Below are 16704 nucleotides of genomic sequence, written 5' to 3'. Positions count from 1 at the left end.
TAAACCACGTTAATATTTTATATTTTAATTATTTTTTGTCCTATTATCTCATTAAAAAAATAATATAAAATATTAACGTGGCTTAACCGTGACCGCACAAAATAGGAGGGCATGGAAGGGCACCACAACTAGGAGGGCAGACAATCCAAGTCCTTAATATTTTAGAGTTTTGTACCAAGTCTACGGTCGTAGGATACTGCTTGCACATGTACGATTTATATTTATATTATGTTCAGCTTGTTCATACCACGAACATATCCATTCAGCTTACACTAGTTACGACTAGTGTATGTCATATTATTCATCTTATACATGTATTGGGATACTATATTTATATACTCTCAGCTTGTCCTTGTCTCGAATTATTCGACAATGACTGGTTATAATTTTAATTTACACTAGTTACCACTAGTGTATGAAATTGAATGCTATACTATCGGTAAGCACTGCTCTAAAAATCTTCGCCTAGAACTGCCTAGGCCCTGCCTATGTGTTAGGCGGTAGGCCACCGATTAATCCCTAGGCACCCACCCAGCCCTGCCTAAGTCGCAATTCTCACATAGACATAAAATAGCTAACTTTCATTTTGCATTTTATTTTTTCAATAAATTGTAATAGACTTGTTGAACACGTGGATGAATACTCATTATATGCTTGTACCCCCATGTTTTCATTGTGTTCTTATACTTCATAATATATAGTTTATTTTATTTTGCAATTGATGTATCTTAGTACAATTATGTGTTTTTTTAAAGTATAAATAGATATTTATATATTGGTTATAAAATAAATTTAATTAAAATTAATAAAACCGCCTGGGCCCCGACCTAGACGCCCCGGTGCTAGGCCTCTACCCGCTGACTAACTAGCGCCTATCGCCTTTTAAAACCTTGCTAGTAAGTATCTGCTTAGTGTGTGTGTGTGTGTGTGTGTGTGTCAGTTTTCAGTTTTTATGACATGCTTAGGTATACTCTAAATAGAGAAGGGAGTGCATCATTTAAGGCCCCATTCAAAACCAACACACAATTGCCTGTGTAAACAACCTCTCAAAGACTTTGAGATTTTTATTTTCCTTTTTCTTGCCAACACACCTTCAATTTGGATAAACAATATTGTGGAGGCAAATGGCAACACCTTCAGTTTGGATAAACAACACTGGAGCTGTAGAATCAATCGACCGATGAGCACCTTCAGTTTGGATAAACAACACTGTTTCGAGACCGACTGGTTACCTATCCAAATCTCGACCAACAAGGATTTTCGAGTCCTTTCCTCAGCCTTCTTGGTGAAGTGAGGTGTTACCAGGATACTTGTGACGACCCGTCCCTAATTTTCTATGTAATTTTCTCCCCGAGTGTGTAAATTGACGTTTATGCCATTTTTGGTAAAAGTGGAAACTAACGTGGACATACTTATTCGACTTTAATTTATTTTTCTTGTTATCGTAATTAATTAGAACTCATTGTTCCAATAGTGTGAGCGTGAATTAGACCCAAATCGGATTTGTAACAAAAAAGTTATGCACATTTAAACTGTGCTAACAACGGGTAAATTTGTACACGTGCGTGTTAATTATTTAGTGTTGAAAAACATTGTTTTGATAAGGAGACAAATTTTGTGTTACCTTTGGATTGCACTAAATCTTATCCTTTTTCCCTTGTTTTAAAACCTGTCTGTGACTTACCTCACCACTAATTATTTTGCTTCCCACATTATAGCACCCAATCAAATCACTCTCTCTCTCTCTCTCTCTCTCTCTCTCTCTCTCTCTTTCTTTCTTTCTTTCTTTCTTTCTTTTTGGACTAATTAGAAAGTTCTCTCTCTCTCATCTTCTTTTTCTCTCTCCCTCGCCCGAGTCTCTCCCTTTTACAACACACACACACATAGACACCATCATCAAAACTTGCAGATCGAACCCAGAAACACCACCATCACACTCATCTCGAACCCATGAACCCACCCGTACAAGACGATTCGAAAATGATCGAGTTTTGACTCGTTAACTCGGAAGCTCTAACTCGATGGGTTTTACTCTGACGTGTTTTTGGTCGTGTTGCACGATTTTGGGAGCTTTGGAAGCACTTACTCGACTCCCTGTGACCACTAGCCTAGGTTTGGAGAGAAGACAACGTAGAAACCCACGGTTTTGGGACATCGAACTTAAGGCCGAGACTCTCGAGTAGAATTTGATCCATTTCCGTCCACCTTTTGGACTTTCAAGAGGTACGAACTTGTTATCCTCGTCATGGGTTTCAATTCCATATAAATTTCTTTGAAAATAGTTAAGAATTGACAAAGTTATGAAGATTTGAATTTTTTTCCAGTTTTCGACGAAACCAGACGACGGTGGACGACGAAGGTTCATCGGAGAAAAAGGAGAATGTTCTGTCAAAGTTGACAAAATATTCCATCAAGTCTGATGGAATATTCCCTGGAATATGTCAGTTCTGCCAACGCATAGGCGCGTGTGTGGCCGTGGGCTAGGCGGCGCATGAGGGCACATTTGGCCTCCTACCGGCGATTGCTTGACGTGTACGGGTCCGCAACATCAAGTAGAACATTTTCATATATTTAAACCTTCCGTTTGAGTAAGCTATGAGGAAATCTACCTAGCTTTTAGTATATGTCTTATTAAATTAATTAGTTTAGTTATTTCACATACAGGTGAAAATTACCCCAATGAGGAACGAGGACAAGCGAGGTTAGGAGGTTACGATCCATCGACGTATCAGTGAGTGGGCATTTGTTTATATATATATATATATATATATATATAAAGTTTTATAGTTTCCATAAATGCTTTTAGATTGATTTAACGCCTATTATGCCATGAATTATTTAAAATAAAAACTGCCGTTATTGTTGAGATTTATATATTTGTCATGGCATGCTCATACACTTTATACTTGCTCATCGTACTAGGTGTCAATCCTGTCATACATGTTGCATTAGGCAACTCCAACTCGTAGGTGACCGCAAATAGCGCTAGTCTTCATGTGATTGTAGCACTAGAGCGTATATATTATGATTACACCCAGTCATGTTCATGTCAGAAATTATCTGCATGAACTCGTGTGTTAGCATAGATTGATGAACACCTAATTTCATTATGCTATTGTTGACATATTGTGGCTTGGCGTATTTATAGCATTATTGCTGATTTACAATTGTTTTCATACTTATACGTAGTATGATTTCCTGGAAGCTATACATGTTTTATAGCAAGAATATGTTCGGAAAATAATTGTGTTTTATAAACCTTTGTTTTTGCCCACTCACCCTTCTGTTTTCCCCCCTCCAGGTCCTAGATAGCTGAATTACTCTGTGGCGTATGAGGATTAGCCGGCGATTCTGACATACCCCTAATAAATGTAGGAACTGTTTCCGGTTGTGTATTAAATACTTAACTAATTTCGACTGCACACTCTTTTGTCATCTATGCTCTGAATATTTGTATTCTATGGGTTCTACCCACTACTGCGCACTCACTTTATTAATTTAAATAAGTTATAGTTTTGGTTTTAATTTATTCACATTTTTACACCATTTGCACCTTTTGATTATGTCACCTTCAGGTGATGGCCAACATGCCTCGACTTCGGTCGATGTCTGTCATTACTACATTCGGCACACTAAAAGCTGAATTCGATATTGAACTTCGCAGAACTAGCAGCCTTGTCTTCAAGTTCTAAAACCCGAAGGCTGAGACGTGTTTCTTCCTCGATCGCAATCACGAGATCAAGAAGTCAACAGTGTGCCTAACGCCACATCAACATTCATTTTACTCCCCGGCCGAGCTCGGTTGATGAGTTAGCACGCCCTGCGTTCGACCGAAGGACGTAGTTAGCTTATTAGCTATTCGGCTTGCGTGCTACGTAGGCTAAGTAGTTTTTAGGATCAACATAGCAGGTCATAGGTCCAAAGTTCGATTCCTCATTCCCAAAATTGTTTTATTAAAAAGGAAAAATGACACATTATAGTCGTTGTTTCTATCTGATTTGTAAATAACACATGAAAACTAGGCATATTAACTTGGAATTGGCTAAATCGTGGATCGGAGAGAAAATAAATTTGATCAAAGAAAAGGAGAGAATAAATAGAAAACATGATTAACGACTTCCCCTCATCAAACTTCAATAATGGTCTCAGATATTTTCACTTAGATTATACGCTGAACAAATGAATCAGAACAATTGTCAATTATCATTCTACATAGGTAAACATGTCAACTGGTCTAAGTCCATGGTGCAAATACGTAGGGCAAACACATAACGATCCATAATCTCATTCCTCCAAAGTTAAAGAAGCTAAGAGCAAGATAACATCAGTTCAAAACACGACTGCAGTTCCATCGATACAGAAGGGACCCCTTCCCAACTTGAAAATGGAATCCACATCAATAATTAGATTACATTATCTTCGAAATTCAATTTGACAAGCCTTTGAAGCCCTTGGGAACGTTGACATCTCCTGGCATAACTTCATCTCGTCTTTTGCAGAGAAATCACAAGTAAATATTATCACATTATTCAAGACTTCACCCTGCTTCAACATGTACTTTACCACTTCCATTTCATCCGCTCGTCCTCGGAATCCCTTTATGCAAATGTTCTTGAGGCATGACATCAAGCAAACGGGTACCCACCTTGGCGGAGACCATACATGGTGTACAAAGTCACAACCATGGCGAAAAGCTGAACACTTTGCGTTCTGAAGATTATTTAAAATAAAAAAGTTAAAATCAAGTCATTGAAGATTACCCAGGTACCATTTAGCTTAGGGTGAATTTACATATACTTACACTTTGAAGGAATAGATATTTCAGATTGTGTGATTTCTTGAGAAAATTTGTCAGTAGTTTCCAAGAGCAGCATGTATGAAGAAATAGCTCCAAGCGGTTCAAATAATTAAACGTAGGTAGATGATATTGATGCATTATATCTGGATCCTTCACACAGAAAAAGTATTTATCAATTATAAACAAAGCAAAATTATATTTCCTCAACATAGTTGAGAATTTCCATTGACGAATCCCAACATGTAAGAGGGGATAAGTTAGAGCTAGCTTACCCCAAAAAGTGGAGCTGAAACCGAAAGATCTTTAACATACAACAACCCTTCAAAAAGCCTTTGCATACGATCAGCAGATTCAAGGATATAGTCATTGTCAATGCCCTGAAACCGGTGCAGCTGTTTGAAATCAATCTTCGCTCTGCTTAAGGATTTTGCCTTGTTCCAAGAATAGATCGCCATATATTCGTCTTGGAGATCAAACTTTTCGAGACTTGGAGCATTGACATTAACAAATATTTGGTATGCACGAGGGATTTCAGACGTACCTTGGTACAAATATACTTGTAGTTTGTTTAGTTTCAGTGCGGAGATATTGAACCTCAATACTGGAAACTCATCAAGATCGACGAGTTTGCAATCTATATTCAAATCTTCCAGTACAGGGCAACAAGAAATGAGCTTCTCCATTGAGTCAATATCAAGACAATCGAACATGAGTTTGAGAAACTTGAGACTTGGGAAACAGTTTGACGGAGGAGTAATGGTAAAAGAAGGTTGGAGTCTTAGCTTCAACACCACCAATGTGTTGCACATGTACAAGCTTTTTGGCAACTCAAAACCCACGTAATAGGACACGGTCTCCCCATCAATAAGATCCAGTTTTTGGCTGAAACCCCCATCAACAAGATCAAGTACTAGTTCAACAACACTGTGCCTAACGGCACTGCGAATCCAAACGTCAAAACAAGAATAGTTCACAAAATCCTCACAAGTAAGACTGAATCTATGAATGTCTAAGGAGCCACGTGAGAGAAGTACAAGATTCACGATTCCCTCAAAATTATCTGAATTAATCCTTCTTCCACATCCCAGATCGCATAGGTCAATATTGGGATTATAAGCCCATACATTCTTCCATCTACGTGATAAAACGCTAGTCTTTACAGCTTCCTCTGTTATAAGGAATGAAAGAATGTGGCAAATAATTTCATCTGGCAATCCACTTATCCTATCTCCAATACATGCTTTTCCTCTGTTATAAGGAATGAAAGAATGTGGCAAATAATTTCATCTGGCAATCCACTTATCCTATCTCCAATACATGCTTTTAACGACATTTTGATTTGAAACCGAGCCAAAATTCTGTTAAGATCCAAAAGAAACAACTTTAACTTCTAAAAGAGAGAAAAAAACCAAGTTTCTTTTCTTTGTTAGATCTAATTGTTAACTACATTGTAGTGTTTGGGAATTGAAAGGAAAATCAAGAACAATGGATGAAAAGAAGGATGAACACAGAGTTTGAGAGAGAGAGAGTTTAGAGAGAAATATGATTTGTATTCACATCACAAAATGAAGATTACACATACTGTTTATATAGAAATCCTAACCACTTTAACCAAATACTAACTACCTAACTATATTACTAACTCTATTACATTTTTACCCTTAATACTCCCCCTCAATCTCAACTGGGGTAACCCAGTTTGAGATTGGAAGAACAACTGCAGTCACTGTTTATGAAACCCAGAAAAACAGAACAACTTGAACCAACTGCAACTTGATTATGCAAATATGGAAATTATCTCGAACCTTTCTGAATAATGAGGTTGTTATAACTGCAGAGCAGCAGTGAACATCAATCTGCCCCAAATATATGCACTGACTCACTGCCCCAAACTCAATCTGCAAGCCCAGTGGGAAGCACATCCAAAAGTCTAATATTCCTCTGCCTTGTGCAGGAGCTTCAATCAAAGAACAGCCTCTTATAAAATTGTAACACACCCTCAGGCCGGTTATAACAATTTCTTACGGGATTACCCTTCGTGGGATTTACCGTCAACAACTTCATTTAACATTGGCTTCAGCCTTTAAAAAAAAAACAGACAAATAACAAACTATAGTGTGGCATCGGCCTTAACTATAGCACCACGGGATCGCCCTTTGTGGATTTTACCAAAAACAACTTCTTTGAACAATGGCAATGGCCTTCACAATTTCAACAACTGAAAATCAACATCTATGTAGGATTACCCTTCGTGGGATTTACCTACTCAAAACACGGGATTACCCTTCGTGGGATTTACCGTGAACAACTTCTTCAAACTTCATCTATAACCGGACTTACTGTAGATTCATGCTAACAATTGAGTTGGTTAGACTCGACATTATAGGCTGTGAAAAGAAATATACTGCACAAACTCCTGCACTTGGACAAGAATTATCCCCAGGTTGCCTGGCATTATCCATTGACAAGGATACTGAAGCAACATTCTTAATGGATTTAATCATACCAGAGCACCTTAACAAATGCTACTCAATATACGTAACAAATTCACCAACTTTCTGACTTCGACCTTCTTCAATTATCAACTTCATAAAACTCATAAATGTCAACAATTTACAACTCCCTGAACAAGCAACTTCATAAATTTCTTCAATTCCCAACCACTGCAATCAGCCTTAATCATATACGCAAACCCCGAAACAGATCATATAAAATTCACACCAACACTGCATAAAATTTCATTGACCCAAAAACACAAACACCTTCTGTGCAGAATTGAAAAACCAAAGAAATGTAACGACCTGATTCCAACAGTGCCACCAGAAAAGATTACAGCAAGAGCACCCATCCAAGAACAGCAACTAGACTCCAAGAACTTCAAGAACCATACCCAAATCTAATGCAAATTCAGTGAACATTATCAAAGGAAAAAGCAAAGAACCATACCATAAACTGCAGAAAGAGCAGAGAGTGAGACCTTTCTGCTCAAACTAAAACTCTGAAAGTTGAATCGTTTCTTCCCCAAGACCCAGTGGAAGAAACGCGATAACACACAGAGTTGCAGCAGCGGCATCACCGATCAGCCATGGGTAAGGTTCACGGATCGCTCGCACGTGCCGGGAACGTTAGGGGTCAGACTCCAAAGGTGGCGAAGACGAAGAAGCCCAGAGGCCGCGGTTTGGAGCAGGGAGCGATTGATCTCGTTGATTCACCCAGTGATCTCGTTGATTCACACCTTCTCGTCGATTAGCGGAAGCACCGAAGAACTTGACGGAAATTTCATTCAGGCATTTTCACAAACACCTCGATGGCGGCGCAAGCACAATCTACAATTGCAGCGCAATCACCGACGCAAAAAAAAAAAAAACAAGCAGAACCCATATTCGATAAAGGTCGGTCTTACCAAGATGCTCCACAAATTCAGAGGTGTTTGAAATCCTGCGAGTTAGCAACAGCCAGAAGATGGAAGGCGGCAGAGATCTTCAGTTCTTGGAGGCGGTGAGGAATCGGTTGTTCGGGCTCCACCTTGACAACACCTTCAAGTCTTCCTCCGTCATTGATCCCAAGAATCCCACGAAAAAAACATTGAATAGGAGAAGCTCTCAAAGAGTTGGGGTGAAATCTCTCTCGGTGGTGAAATCTCCGCAGTATTCCTTTGAAACAGAAACTAATGAAAAATTGGAAAGAAACTAAGTAGAAACAGATGAAAAATAATGAAAAATGGAACCACCAGAATCAATGGCGTGAGCCTGGTGACTCTGATACCATGTTAACTACATTGTAGTGTTTGGGAATTGAAAGGAAAATCAAGAACAATGGATGAAAAGAAGGATGAACACAGAGTTTGAGAGAGAGAGAGTTTAGAGAGAAATATGATTTGTATTCACATCACAAAATGAAGATTACACATACTGTTTATATAGAAATCCTAACCACTTTAACCAAATACTAACTACCTAACTATATTACTAACTCTATTACATTTTTACCCTTAATACTAATTTGTTTCAAAGGGTTTTTAGGGTTTAGGGTTTTCAGTTAACAGCAAAACTTGTGAGATTTGGCAGTACGTGTTTTGATATAAGTTTTCCCGAAATCCAAACAGAGATATACAAAAGGAAACAAACGAATTCATTAGCGAAAATAAAAACAAACAAGATATCTAAGAAAAAGAAAAATACCTGATACGTTACTAAATCGGTGGAGCCTTCTAGGTTTAGATAAACAGTGTTTGGTAGCTGAGAATCGGCGGGAAAATGAGCAACTGGGTCACACTGAACGACAGCATATACAGTGAAGACTGAACAGGATAGTTAAAAGAGGGGGAACCGGATCCCCTCCTAAGCATAGGGTGGAAATCCCTTCCTGAGCAACTGGGCCATTGAAATTTGATCTAACAACTACAAACATGGAGGCATCTAAAAGTTATAATTATTGTAGCTGTTTGATCAAATTTCAACGACCCAAATGACCCGGTCAGGAAGATCCCCACCCTATGCTCAGGAGGGGATCCGGTTGAGGGGATCTAAACCGTTTGAAACTTGATCTTGACGAACTCTATGATGACCCTAGAGTTTGACGGACTCTATAACGACCCTAGAGTTATATTCTACCACACGTCCTAACATTTTGGTAAAATTTAACTTTGAATTACACAACAAATTCATACTTTATATTTTAAGAGTCCTGCTCTCCTAAAGTTCTCATTTTAAGGTCATATGAGGTCCAAATGCATATTAATCATAAAATTATATTAATTTAGATTCAAAAATTTAAAATATTTAACAATTTAATAAGGTCCTAAAATCCTCATTTTAAGGTCCTGTTACTCCTGATTGAGTTATTATCTAGTTACCCATCCTCCGTCTCTTCGATACCCTTGGCACGTCCTCCGTCAATTTATGGCTTGTTTGGAGTGATTAGAGGTGGGCCGTAATAACTTTTACTCTATTTTTAATAAAGAATTGTAAATACAAAAAGATTTAGGATAATTAATTAGAAACAAATTATAAAAAGACATTACATTAAGGAATTTATTATTAAGGGGAGAGGTACAAAAATGTTAATAGTAATTTACAAGAGGGAGAGTTTAGAAACGCACTATTACCCTATTAAAATATTGGTCCAAGATGAACTGTTTATGGTCATTTTAGATCCCTCCATCTAATATATTTTTTGTGTGTATATATATATATATATGTATATTTTTTTTTTTTGGTAGTAATGACTTTCTAAGAGCACCTCTTATGGGAGATGCAAAATTACATCTTTTGGTCATGTTAGATCCCCTGGATAAGGGTCTACAAATGAATCCGTATCAATGAATTGTTGATGGTCATTTTAGATCCCTCCATCTAGTTTTTTTTTAGTACGTTTTCTAAGAGCATTTCGTAAAGGAGATGCGAATTTACATTTTTTGTCGACAAAAAACTCTTCAATGAGAGATGTAAAAAATTCATATTTGTTGGAAAGGAGATTTAAATAAAAATGTAAATTTACATTAAAAAAAAATCTTGTGGAGGTGGACTTCGCCAGTCAAAGAAAAAAAAATCTTATTAATTTACATATCCTCCATTAGAGTATAATTAAATTATACACCTTTGAAAGTGTAGGACTGGACCGTTCAAGCAGAATCGTAGCTTTTTCAGCTTGATAAACCCTTATTGGAGATGCTCTAACTAATTTAGCCGTAATGAGTTTCTAGAATTACTACAAAGACAAACTTTGGTCGAAACAAATGGGTCGATCAAAACAAGATTCCTATCCTCTAAGACAAAAAGCATCATAGAAAATGTTAGGGAAACAATGTTTTTATTCCATATTTTTATGGACCACATGATATGGAGGTTGATGATTGAATCTTTTCTTTAATAATTTAAAGAAAGAGTCTAACCATCAACCGCACATCATATGGTCTACACAGTATAATTCAAGTAGATGGTCTCTTGAACATATTGTCCCTTAGAGCCAGCCATATTTTATTCTCATGTTTTATCTACTCCCATAATCTTAGTACCTCCAACGCTAAAGAAGTTCAAAAAGTGGAGAGGATTTAAAAACAAAAATACTGCAAGAAATTCATGTTTCAATGTTTCATGGACAAAGAAAGTGGATCCATTTACAATCATTTTAGTGAAGAGAGAGCCACTTACATTTTAAAATTGGAATCGACATAAAACCTATTCAACTCGACAAGTCTTTGAACCCCTTCGGCACATTGAAAGTTCGTGTCGAAACTTCATCTCTCCTCCTGCATGAAATTCAGAAGTACAAACTCTCACCATATCCAATACCTTACCGTGCTTTAGTAAGTACTTTGTCACCTCCATCTCATCTGGCTGCCCATGGAGTCCCCTTATGCAAATCGTCTTGACTCGTGATGACAGACAAATAGGTACAAGCTCCGTTGGACACCATTCATGTACAAACATAGGCTCGTAGAGATGCAGAGAGCATTTGATGTTCTAAAAATTTTTAAAACATAAACGCGGCAATCCATGGAATGGTGCAAATGAAACAGTATTACCATTTACCGAAAGTGTAAATCCATGTATTACTTACAGTTTCAATGACAAGATATTCTAAACAGGGAGATATCTTCAGTAACTTTGTCAAAAATTGCCAAGAGTAACAGGCTTGAAGATGCAGCTCCAAGTGCTTCAGATTATTTAACGTAGGCAAATAGCTTCGAGTTTCAGTGCAACGATCCTCCATGACAACAAAGAGCATAGGTCAAACCAATGCTCCAGACAAATATAGAATGTCCATTGACATATATAATAGTATGCAGAAAGGCTACTAGACACTAATGGAACATGCTAGAGCATACTTACCCCAAAAACTGGAGCTGAAAGTGATAAATGTGTAACATTGATAATTGCTACAAAAAGACTATAAATACGATCAGCAGACTTGTGCACAAAGTCAAGGTTGTTGAACACATGCAGGTCTCCCAAATCAATCTTCGCTTTGCTTAGCGAATTTGCATGGTTAAAGGAATAGCTTGCCAGAAAGTTCTCGAGGAGGTTGAACTCTTCAAGATTTGGAGCATTAACGTTAACAAGAATCTTGCAGTAATAATCTCCCATTCTGTAAATATCATCTCCATCAAAAGGGAATGGATCAATGTGCAAGCTTATTCGTAGTCGTTTTAGATTAGGTGCAGAGACATTAAAATTCAAAATTGAATCTTCTTCAAGATCTCCATCGATAATCAAATCTTCAAGTACAGGGCAACAAGAAAAGAGCTTCTCCATTAAGTCACCAACGAGATAACGCACAGTAGCATGGAGGAACTTGAGACTTGGAAAACAGCCTGAGCTAGGAGTAACGGTAATATCGTTACAATGCAAAGTCAGCTTTAAAACCACCAAAGTGTTGCACAACAAAAGCCTTCTTGGCAACTGATAACCCTGATATGTATTTGGCGTCAAGTCTACGAAGTGATCAAGTTCGAGCTCAGCAACATTACGCCTAACAGCAGTGCAAATCCAAGAATCAATCCTAGAAAAATCGTCGTTCAGTACCTTACAACGAAGCTTGAATGCATGAATTTTTTATGAGCTGCGAAAGAAAAGTACACGGTCCACAAACCCAGCGAAACGGGAAAATTCTTCCGGAGAAGTCTGAGTTGGGCTTAGATCGGGAACAGAAGCCCACACATTGAACCATCTGTGTGACAAAACGCTGGTTTTTACAGCATCTCTTGTTGATAAGGAAGAAAGAATGCGAAAAGTATTGCATTCAATGCATGCTTTACGAAACTTCGAGTTTGAACCCATTTATTATCTGATGAACTTATCTTCTAAGGGAATTTCCTAATGAAAAAACGGACAACCATTATATACTTTCATGGAAAATGCATGGAAAACTTTGTTCCCTAAAATTCTACTTTTCAAATCTGCACTCGACGGAGCTTCAGAAATCGAAGAGGCGCCTGCTCAGAAATCGAAGAGGCGTTTGCTTTCTCAAAAGCTGGGCTGCTTAGAGATCACGAGGGTTGATCTCAGAAATCTAAGAGGCGTTTGCTTTCTCAAAAGTTGGGCTGCTCAAAGACCACGAAGGCTGGTCTCAGAAATTGAAGAGGCGCTCGCTTTCTCAAAAGCTGGGCTCCCCAGAGACCACGAGGGCCGATCTCAGAAATCGAAGAGGCACCTACTTTTCCAGTCTTGTCAGCACCTGTCACACGCATACTCAGCTTTGCGGAAATTATGGGCATTCTGTCGAAGACTTCTGGGGAAGTAGAAAACACATGAATCTTACTGTTCAATCACCCACTTCCCACACGCAACAATAGCTCATGGGTACCACAGAAAACTTTGCCAAAGTTCTCTGCCAAAGTTGAGCACGTGAAGCTTGCAGCTCCCACTACATCGCTCTGACCAAGAAGGGTAAAAGAATAGCAAAGAAACAGCACTAACAAAGTTTAGACCCATAAATTTTGAAGGTCTAGCTACCATATTATTACCCACAAGGGTAAAGGAACAGTACCACTGCTGGATAATTGGACAGTCCCTGTGTGTCAACCTCTGTGCTTCGTGGCAAGGTAGACTAGCAAACATGCCCAACCTTTACTCACATTCGAGAAAACACTCCCAATAAGATTGCTTGCTCCAAAATCGAAGAGGCACCGTCCTCCGAATCTCGAGAGCCAGACTCCCAACATGACTACTTTCTGAAAAATCGAAGAGAGGGTAAAGGAACAGTACCATTGCTGGATAATTGGAAAGTCCCTGTGTGTCAACCTCTGTGCTTCGTGGCAAGGTAGACTAGCAAACATGCCCAACCTTTACTCACATTCGAGAAAACACTCCCAACAAGATTGCTTGCTCCAAAATCGAAGAGGCACCGCCCTCCGAATCTCGAGAGCCAGACTCCCAACATGATTACTTTCTCAAAAATCGAAGAGACACTGCTCCCCGAATCTTCGAGAGCCAGACCCCCAGCGTGACTGCTTTCTCAAAAATCGATGAGGCATCGTTCTTCGAATCAATCGAAGAGGCGCTCGCTTTCTCAAAAGCTGGGCTGCTCAGAGACCACGAGGGCCGATCTCAGAAATCGAAGAGGCACCTACTTTTCTAGCCTTGTCAGCACCTGTCACACGCACACTCAGCTTTGCAGAAATTATGGGCATTCTGTCGAAGACTTCTGGTGAAGTAGAAAGCACATGAATCTTACTGTTCAATCACCCACTTCCCACACGCAACAATAGCTCATGGGTACCACAGATAACTTTGCCAAAGTTCTCTGCCAAAGTTGAGCACGTGAAGCTTGCAGCTCCCACTACATCGCTCTGACCAAGAAAGGTAAAATAATAGCAAAGAAACAACACTAACAAAGTTTAGACACATAAATTTTGAAGGTCTAACTACCATATTATTACCCACAAGGGTAAAGGAACAGTACCACTGCTGGATAATTGGAAACTCCCTGTGTGTCAACCTCTGTGCTTCGTGGCAAGGTAGACTAGCAAACATGCCCAACCTTTACTCACATTCGAGAAAACACTCCCAACAAGATTGCTTGCTCCAAAATCGAAGAGGCACCGTCCTCCGAATCTCGAGAGCCAGACTCCCAACATGACTACTTTCTCAAAATCGAAGAGAGGGTAAAGGAACAGTACCATTGCTGGATAATTGGAAAGTCCCTGTGTATCAACCTTTGTGCTTCGTGGCAAGGTAGACTAGCAAACATGCCCAACCTTTACTCACATTCGAGACAACACTCCCAACAAGATTGCTTGCTCCAAAATCGAAGAGGCACCGCCCTCCGAATCTCGAGAGCCAGACTCCCAACATGATTACTTCCTCAAAAATCGAAGAGACACTGCTCTCCGAATCTCGAGAGCCAGACCCCCAGCATGATTGCTTTCTCAAAAATCGAAGAGGCATCGTTCTCCGAATCTCGAGAGCCAGATACCACAGACCACTTTTTCAAAGTGCTCTGACAGAGTTAAAACATGTGAAACTGACAGCTCCCACTACCGTGCTATGACCAAGCAGGGTAAAGGAATAGCATTACTACTTGTTAGGGAGACTCCTATATATGTCAACCTCCATCCCCAACGGACAGGCAGACCTGCAAAAATGCTCAACCCTTCATCATATCTGAGAGGGCACTCCCAACGAAGCCTTTCGAAATATTCAGCTTTCTTTCCCCCCGATAATACCTCTGCAAACAAGCTATACTAGAGCAAGAATATCTCATATCATCAGGGTTAAAAGCAAGAGTATCCCATATCATGCTTTTTCCCTGTCTTTTCCTTTGTCCTTGTTTTTACCTGCAAGACAAGGAGAAAGAGAGCAATCAGTCAGCACTTGGAATCAAGCTTCCAGCCAAGAACTGACTGCCTGGAACCCCTTACCTGATTACTTACCTGGCATTGCTCTCGAGTACTCATCTTCAACATCTTATGTTTCCAGGGAAGATTCCGCATCTGCTTGAGGAACAGATAGGGCAAGTGCGAAGGATACAAGGAAGCATGTGGAGACAAGCGTAACAGCACACGTGCCGATACATCCATTACTCTGTCAAAAGCAAAAGTATCCCATATCAGCAGGGTGGAACGTACTCTAGATTTGATGGACTTGTTTTGACCCTCAAATTCTTCAGTCGGCCTTATACTCTGGAGGAAACCAGAAAACCCTCCAGCTCAGTTCAAGAATAAGCCTGTGGAAAGTTACTTCTTCAAAAGCAAAAGTATCTCATATCATCTCTTCTCATTTTTCTTCTCTTTATCCTTCATGCTGCTGCAAGATGGGGAGAAGGTGAACAATCAGTCGGAGCTCTGATTGCTTACCTTGTCTGTCACCTCTTTCAGCAGACCCCCTAGCTCGGCGACTTGGGGGACTCCTACTACATAGTTTGTATCGCGCTTGACCAAGCCTGAAACTACAAGTAAGCTTCAAGTGAAATTGATACATTACCTTGTGCATCTCCACCAGTTAAAGATACCACCCCTGGATGGAGGAAGAGTACTTCCAGAGAAGATGCCACATCTACCTATGAGACAGATAAGGCAAGTCAAGACGACTCCACACTCCGATACTTAGAAGTTTCGTGATTACGAGATCATTCTCCCACAATATTTCTTAATGTCATTTGTACTAAATCATTCACTTGTACTCACTAAAGGAGAGCTTGAACCTATGTACTTGTGTAAACCCTTCACAATTAATGAGAACTCTTCTATTCCGTGGACGTAGCCAATATGGGTGAACCACGTACATCTTGTGTTTGCTTTCCTATCTCTATCCATTTATATACTTATCCACACTAATGACCGGAGCAATCTAGCGAAGATCACAAAAAGCGACCGTTTTCGCTACCTAGGATCTATCTTGCAAGAGAACGGAGAATTAGATGGAGATCTCAACCATAGAATACGAGTTGGATGGATGAAGTGTTAGAATGCATCCGGCGTGTTGTGTGACCGTCGTAGGCCACTGAAGCTCAAGGGAAAATTTTATAGGACGGCAATAAGGCCAGCGATGTTGTATGGCACAGAATGTTGGGCGGTGAAGCATCAACACGTACACAAAATGGGTGTAGCGGAGATGAGGATGCTTCGTGGGATGTGTGGGCACACGAGAAAGGATAAGATTGGGAATGAGGATATCCGAGGTAAAGTAGGAGTAGCCGAAATTGTAGGAAAGATGAGAGAAAATCGGCTCCGGTGATTTGGACATGTGCAAAGAAGGCCGAATGACGCTCCGGTTCGAAGATGTGACTACGGGACAGAGGTTCAGGGCCGAAGGGGTAGAGGAAGACCTAGGAAAACTTTGGAAGAGACTCTAAGAAAAGACTTAGAGTACTTGGATCTAACGGAGGACATGACACAAAACCGAGCGCAATGGCGTTCTAGGATTCATATAGCCGACCCCACTTAGTGGGAAAAGGCTTTGTTG

General features: G+C 39.6%; 2 protein-coding genes and 2 long non-coding RNA genes across 6 annotated transcripts; 2 read left to right on the top strand and 2 right to left on the bottom strand.

The window, feature by feature from the left end:
• Nucleotides 1-1786: 1786 nt before the first annotated feature.
• Nucleotides 1787-4009, top strand: LOC126616166 (uncharacterized). 3 transcript variants are annotated; one of them, XR_007621042.1, is made up of 5 exons: nt 1787-2223; nt 2325-2552; nt 2665-2731; nt 3302-3371; nt 3576-4009. It is a non-coding gene; the product is annotated as an uncharacterized LOC126616166 (long non-coding RNA). The 3 variants fall into 3 exon arrangements; XR_007621041.1 differs by having other exon boundaries at nt 2325-2731; XR_007621043.1 differs by having other exon boundaries at nt 2307-2731.
• A 123-nt stretch (nt 4010-4132) lies between these two features.
• Nucleotides 4133-6042, bottom strand: LOC126617171 (F-box protein At4g22280-like; the record flags this gene model as incomplete). Its single annotated transcript, XM_050285210.1, has 3 exons — nt 4133-4710; nt 4802-4948; nt 5071-6042. Coding segments are annotated over 3 exons (1416 nt in total), but the record flags the coding sequence as incomplete, so codon positions are not given.
• Nucleotides 6043-11036: 4994 nt separating this feature from the next.
• On the bottom strand, nt 11037-12579 carry LOC126617170 (F-box/LRR-repeat protein 13-like). The gene is made up of 4 exons (XM_050285209.1): nt 12392-12579; nt 11632-12271; nt 11092-11262; nt 11037-11048 (listed from the first exon to the last, which is right to left on the bottom strand). Exons 1-4 carry the CDS (start codon nt 12577-12579, stop codon nt 11037-11039), a joined length of 1011 nt encoding a protein of 336 aa, XP_050141166.1.
• A 121-nt stretch (nt 12580-12700) lies between these two features.
• Nucleotides 12701-16030, top strand: LOC126614348 (uncharacterized). Its single transcript, XR_007620349.1, has 2 exons — nt 12701-13244; nt 14160-16030. It is a non-coding gene; the product is annotated as an uncharacterized LOC126614348 (long non-coding RNA).
• The last annotated feature ends 674 nt before the right edge of the window (nt 16031-16704 follow it).

This window comes from Malus sylvestris, chromosome 3, assembly GCF_916048215.2.
Source record: "Malus sylvestris chromosome 3, drMalSylv7.2, whole genome shotgun sequence".
NCBI classification, from domain to species: domain Eukaryota; kingdom Viridiplantae; phylum Streptophyta; class Magnoliopsida; order Rosales; family Rosaceae; genus Malus; species Malus sylvestris.
The sequence above is the reverse complement of the archived record's forward strand: the minus strand, read 5'-3'. Positions and strand labels throughout refer to the sequence as shown.